The 6701-nt window shown below is 31.3% G+C and overlaps 1 protein-coding gene across 1 annotated transcript; it reads left to right on the forward strand.

Moving 5' to 3' along the window:
- Positions 1-924: 924 nt before the first annotated feature.
- LOC131609869 (xyloglucan endotransglucosylase/hydrolase 1) lies at positions 925-2383 on the forward strand. The gene is made up of 4 exons (XM_058881684.1): positions 925-1211; positions 1293-1393; positions 1481-1674; positions 1769-2383. The coding sequence occupies exons 1-4, from the start codon at positions 1025-1027 to the stop codon at positions 2166-2168; spliced, it is 882 nt and encodes a 293-aa protein (XP_058737667.1). The 5' UTR covers positions 925-1024; the 3' UTR covers positions 2169-2383.
- Positions 2384-6701: the final 4318 nt, after the last annotated feature.

Genomic DNA, 6701 nt, shown 5'->3' on the forward strand with positions numbered 1-6701 from the left:
AATTACATACATTATTTTTACACATATTTTTAGATATCTATAGGACAGGGGAATAAGTTCAAACGTTAGTACCTACGCGAATATGAGTTTGAGTACGTGAGTTTTTTAAACTGCGGATATGAGAACGAGTCCCTACTAGCATATATCATTTGTTATACCATTATCTTTCTTTTGTTAAAAAAAATAAATTAAATATATGTACTTTGAAACATTTATATAATATATGTGTATCAGTTTAATTATATTTTAGTTTTCCTAAAATATATCATTTATCAGTTTAATTATCTTTCATTTTTTAATGACTTTATTTTTCAATATTCAAATTTTTTAATATTAGTAACTTTATAATCTTACCCATTTTAACCAAAATTTAATCTTTTACTAATATCTTTTATTATCTTCAATTCAAATGCGTGAAAACGACGGGTACCCGTGCGAACGCACGGGTATCACACTAGTATATTTTATGATTATGGAGGGAGTTAAATGAGATCTCAAGAAATAAAATATTAAAACTTTTTTCTTGCCTTTGGTGTCAATTTTTGTACAGACTCCTAAATATATAATTTTGACATGATCTATATGTCATGTATAAGTTATTTCAACAATTTTCATACTATCTACTTGCTCGGATTAAAAGGAATGAGTTCATTATCTATGAGACTTTTTAAATATCTTCATTAAAGATGCTTCAAAGGTACATGTTCACATTTTTCATTAACATTTTTCATAATTACTGTACTCTAATTGGGAAATGATGAATGATTAGCTAGTTGGCAATGAACGATATACACTAATAAGGGTCCCAATACCAGTTGGTTACAACACTAAAATCGTAACAGTGCCTAATACACGATTCTTTGCCTCCCAACCCCCAAGGAATAAATAAATGAAGAAGATAAATACAAAAAAGAAAGAGAGAGGAACATGGGTCTGTAACCCTTTAAGCCAAGGGGTCTTGGGCTTATATATACTCAAGTCTTAGCCACTAACTTCTCACAACTTGAAAACAACAACACACAACATGGGTTCTTCATTTTGGACTGTGTGTTTGATTCTAGCATCACTTGTTTCTTCTTCATTCTGTGCTCTCCCACGGAGGCCAGTAGATGTGCCATTTGGCAGAAACTATTACCCAACCTGGGCTTTTGATCACATCAAATACTTCAATGGTGGTTCTGAGATTCAGCTTCATCTTGATAAATCAACTGGTTAGTGTATTATTATTCTTCACTATATAGTTTTATACCTGTTACCACACTGTTCATTTATCTAACTCGTTTTTTAAACAGGTACTGGTTTTCAGTCGAAAGGTTCATACTTATTTGGTCATTTCAGTATGAACATTAAGATGGTTCCTGGTGATTCAGCTGGAACTGTTACGGCTTTCTATGTATGTTCAAGAAAATATTTAATTTTTTATTACTATCTTTAGTATATTGATGAAATAACCTATGTATTTATTGGAACTATTTTACAGTTATCTTCACAAAATTCTGAACATGATGAGATAGATTTTGAGTTCTTGGGGAATAGAACTGGACAACCTTACATTTTGCAAACAAATGTGTTCACGGGTGGACAAGGTAACAAAGAACAAAGGATCTTTCTTTGGTTTGATCCTACAAAAGAGTTTCACAGATACTCCATTCTATGGAACATGTACCAGATTGTGTAAGCATCACTTGATTCAACTCAACTATTGTAATATAATACTCCTCTAATCTATAACAATCATGCTTAACCTATATGATTGATATTTTTGCAGTTTCTATGTGGATGATGTTCCAATAAGAGTATTCAAGAACAGCAAAGATTTAGGAGTGAAATTTCCATTTGACCAACCAATGAAGATATACAACAGTTTATGGAATGCAGATGATTGGGCAACAAGAGGTGGATTAGAGAAAACAGATTGGTCAAAAGCACCATTCATAGCAGGATACAAAAGTTTCCACATTGATGGTTGTGAAGCATCGGTTAACGCTAAATTCTGTGCAACACAAGGTAAGAGATGGTGGGATCAAGTTGAGTTTCGTGATCTTGATGCTGCTCAATGGCGTAGATTAAAATGGGTGCGACAGAAATTTACCATTTACAATTACTGCACTGATAGAAAACGTTTACCGCAAATTCCTCCCGAATGCAAAAGAGACCGTGACATTTAAATTTTATCATATGATATATGATAGTGTATTTGTATTATTTGCTCTCTCATTATTATATGCTTCCAACAACAATGTCACGTTGTTGTCAAGATATAAGACAATTCCATATCCCATTGTATCGTAGTATCATTATTTATTGCCATATTGTTCCATTTGAGTACTGTAAATTTTATTACATTGTCACTCTTCATATCTCAATGCTTTTATTTATTCTATTTTGGTGTACTGATAATAATTATGGCAAGTGCTGGAGAACAAGTTGAAACTTGCATAGTTCTGTGTTGTTTTTTCAAATTTGTAGATCTGTGTTCTGAATTCTGATCCACTGGTCCCGTAGTAGAAAGTGTGGTGATGCTTTGTTATTGAAAATTGGGACAAAAAAGACACTGGACCCTTTAACGTGGCTCCACTGAGCACAACCCATGTGCTCTGCATAGGAACAGTTGAAGTGAGTATAATTGAATAATATTAGGCTTCATTCTTAGGTCGGTTTAAGGACTTTATTATTCTAATTATTCTAAGTTTTTGGGTTTGGCACGTGTGATCATGTGTTTTGATGTGCGTAATTAAAGACTAAAGCATGTAGTTTTGGTTAATGTTGCATAACATGGATAATGATGTGAATAACAATGCAATTAGGTTGATTATTAATTTGACAGGTAGTTATGAATATGATAGCACTAGATATGTCTTGCATTGTTTTTAAAGCCGTAATCAACGGTTTGAAGAGCTAAAAAGGGATGATGTGATTTAGAATGCAGTTGATTAAGGATCTAGATATGAACTTCTGCATCAATTAGGTGAGAATTCTAATTGAAAGGAATGGATTCTCTATAATGGCTTGAGAGAATAGTGAAATGTAGACCATTGAATAACTAAGAGATTTCATTTCATATAAAAATGCATGGAAAAATGTTTAAAGGTGGGTTAGAAAAGATAAGAGAAAACATGAGAAGAAATAAATGGAGAGTTTTTTTTTAAAAGTATAAATTGAGTTATTTATTTGTCTATTTAAATATGAATTGAATTATTTATTTAAATAAATTTAAATAAAATATAGACTTTTAAATAGATGGGTCAATCAAACTTTTAAAAAAATTTGAGTGAGATAGGAAAAAAATTTAAAATAGACTGCAAGACAGACTTCGATATTTATGACAACGTCAAACTTTAATTTGGCACCGTCTAACTTATCTTACTTTATTTTCATCCTTAATGATAGCCAAACTTTTTAAACAACTCTACAATGATTAATAGTAGATATGAGCGAGAATCACAATATTTTTCCATAAAGATTAGACTCTTTAGAGAGTATTATTTTCACTTATTTGCATGTATCATTTTCAACTATGACGTAATGAAAAACTAATATATCTTCTTTAGAGCTATATTCTTGGTTCAACTCAAATATAAACTATGTTCCTTTCTTTTGAAAAAAATCTTAACACTATCATTCTCAACTAATAGCAAGAAGAAAGATGTCAATTAGCACAATATGTCGCATTGAGGAGGAGACGATGAGTTTATCCCCAAAAGCCTCAAAACTAAATTCCTACAGGCCTTTCACTTCAAGTCCTGACAAAATAGGGAACTTTTGAGTTAACAAATGAACGTCACAGACTACAAATAAGATCATAATTTTAATCGGCTCACTGGTTAAAAGGTAGGTTGATATCTAATCACCTATCTCGTTAAATCTATCGTCCTCTTATAAACTTGTCACCTCGAGTTAGCTTAGGTCGACTAAATAAAAATCACTCATTAAAGTTATGAGAGTCATCTCGTCCACGTATCAACTCGACAACTAGGGACAACATTATGATCAATCTCCCCTTGGATGATTAGTAACAATCAAACAAAGTCGTAATTCCTTCACCATGAAACGGAAACTTAAGAACAACTTTTTTGGGTTAGACTTAGGCCCAATCCATCAAAAACTGAAGACCCACAATGAGAACCAAACTTCTCCAACAAATCTATAATAGTTTGCAAAAGACAAAGGTGGAACACACATTATTGTCCACGACTATTTCGAATTCTAACTCTAACATTAAGACCATTATAACTCAAGTTATAACTCAAGGAGGGCTCATATGCATGTCCTTTTTAGAGCCATATCTGCAGGCCAAATTGTATCAAGTTTTAAAAATAAAATAGATTGGCCTTGGCAAAAATATGTTGCAGCGTTATTGATTTTGGACTATGATATATATTTGGATAAAGTGTTAGGATATACATATTTTCGAAGGTTGGCATTGGCAAAGTTGTTACAGAGGTTGGAAAAACGGAAGAACAAATTCTTGCTGCGTAGGAACGAATGGAGAGGTCACTAGAACATAATCATATTATATTCTACCAGAGGAGGAACTAGAGCCTTGTTAGCTTCAATAGCTACAGGAGCAGTGTAACGTTCCCCGACCGACTCTCAAAGGAACAAAATCTTGTTGCGTAGGAACGAATTAAGAGGTCATTAGAATCGAATCATATTTTACTAGAGGAGGAAGTATATCCCTGTTAGCTTCAAAAGCTGCCGCAACAGTGTGATGTTGAGTGGTAGATCTAGTAATCTTCGGTGTCACTATGACTTTATGAGTTCGATATTTAATCCCTTCGAGAAAGAGATCAGTGTTTTATGGGAAAAAGATCGATGATTTGAATCTTTAGTGAAGAGACGAAGTTTTTTTTTGTAAAAAGGTGATAGGAATGAATATTTGATCCCTAAATTCAGCGGCGTTGTTCTGTTCAGGAACTAGAAATAGGTGATGAATTGATGAAATAGAGCTCAAATGCGATAGATCAATGTTTTGATATGGTGGAGAAGGGGTGGACAAGGTTATCACTCCAATGTTCAAATGAGTGAATAAATGAAAAATAATTTTAGAGAGGGAATTGATTAAATAACTAAAATGACACAATCTGATCTTTATATAGTATGGATATTAAATACCTGAAATGACATACAGCTCTTAAATCACTTTAAGTTCACAAAAGTGAAATCATCCATAAACTCTTAATAAATACTACGATTTACTTTTCAAGTTATTAAATATGAGGCATAAACTGTATGGCCCATACGCAACAAACTTCTACCTTACCTAGCTGACAATTCAAATTTCCTTAAAGATACTAAAATTCGTTTGGTGTATATACACATACCTTCTTTTAGAAAATACTTCAATTGTCTAGTTATAGTTAAGTAGCTGCAGCTAAGTATAATTGCTTGTAGTTAGAATTTGCCAACTCTGAGTTAGGCCTAAGACAATAACTTATCATAAATTTAACAAATTAATTCTAACCATCAAATTATTTCCATTTAATGATTAAAATCTTTTTGAAAACAAATTTTTGTCACTTTTTGGTTTAGAAAAAAGAGACCTGAAAAGTGAAAACTGACCCATCAAACAATTAATTTCGACCGTAAATAGCAGCAGAAAGAGTTTTGGAATCTTTCGTAAAATCATGGCCATAGGCGTGTAAACACATATGAATGTAATTTTCAAAGTAAACAAAAAACAACCACGTGATCGATGAATTTTTTTCTTTCTAAAGTTTTTATTCAATTGATGAGGACTTGTCTGCCACCTTATCCTTATTTTACCTTCAAAAAATCCCTGTGGACCTCAGTTTGACTCCTTATCAACTTTTCGCGTTTGAAAAAAGTGCTTATAGTATGGCGGTGCATCGCAAAAAAACAAAAATTTGGAGTATGGGTTCAATCCAAAGTTACAACTATTCATGCAATCTTATAATTTCATGTCAAATTATCAAATACTAGTAGTTATTTTTGGACTTTTTTTGTATTTTGTCGGTGCAATAGGATGTTAACAGTAATATATTAACAAAGAATAAAATTAATTTGATCATACAAAAATATCATATCAAAAATGTTAAATTGACAACTAATAAAAAATTAGATTGATTATTTTTGCATTAAAATATTTTTAGTTTGATGTTTTGAAAATCAAACTAAAAATTTTAATTTTATTTTATTTTCAAATTTAACTTATATTATTTTTAATGTATTTTTTATTCATAATTCAATTTAGTCTTACAATTATCGTATATATTTGGAAAAACAATTTAAAATGGATATACTATTACATATTTAAATGAAGAAAAAACATTGCGTCGGAATGGTTCCGCAAAATTTGTGCAAGTTTGAAGTTTGGTGTTTGGTGTCAGAATGACTTGTATTATGCTTTCTCAAAAATAGAATCGACTCACGAGTTGAACTCTCTGCTTTGCAATAATCTATAGGCTTTTTAAGCTAGTCAAGTTCGTTTCATGCTCGAAACAAAATTTTACTATTTTTCTCAATTTCAACAATTTTTGTTTTATTTTTTCATAATCTCCACAATTTTTGTTTTATTAATTTTTTTAATTATGTTTTTTTTTTTATTTACACGGTTGAAAATGGTTGTCAGGATTATTTTTTAATATAATAAAATTTAGTATTTTTTTTATCTGGTGAACCCCAGAGTTTATCTGACAGATTTTTGCGCTTGCAATCCTTTGTTCTCATTCTAGGTTTAG

This window comes from Vicia villosa, linkage group LG6, assembly GCF_029867415.1.
Source record: "Vicia villosa cultivar HV-30 ecotype Madison, WI linkage group LG6, Vvil1.0, whole genome shotgun sequence".
Classification (NCBI taxonomy): Eukaryota; Viridiplantae; Streptophyta; class Magnoliopsida; order Fabales; family Fabaceae; genus Vicia; species Vicia villosa.

What these genes read in the sequence shown, in the direction of transcription:
- LOC131609869 (XM_058881684.1), top strand. Translation starts at nt 1,025, where the DNA reads ATGGGTTCTTCATTTTGGACTGTGTGTTTGATTCTAGCATCACTTGTT. An exon ending in TCATCTTGATAAATCAACTG is followed by an intron (nt 1,212 to 1,292) that starts GTTAGTGTATTA and finishes TTTTTTAAACAG; the next exon opens with GTACTGGTTTTCAGTCGAAA. An exon ending in GAACTGTTACGGCTTTCTAT is followed by an intron (nt 1,394 to 1,480) that starts GTATGTTCAAGA and finishes ACTATTTTACAG; the next exon opens with TTATCTTCACAAAATTCTGA.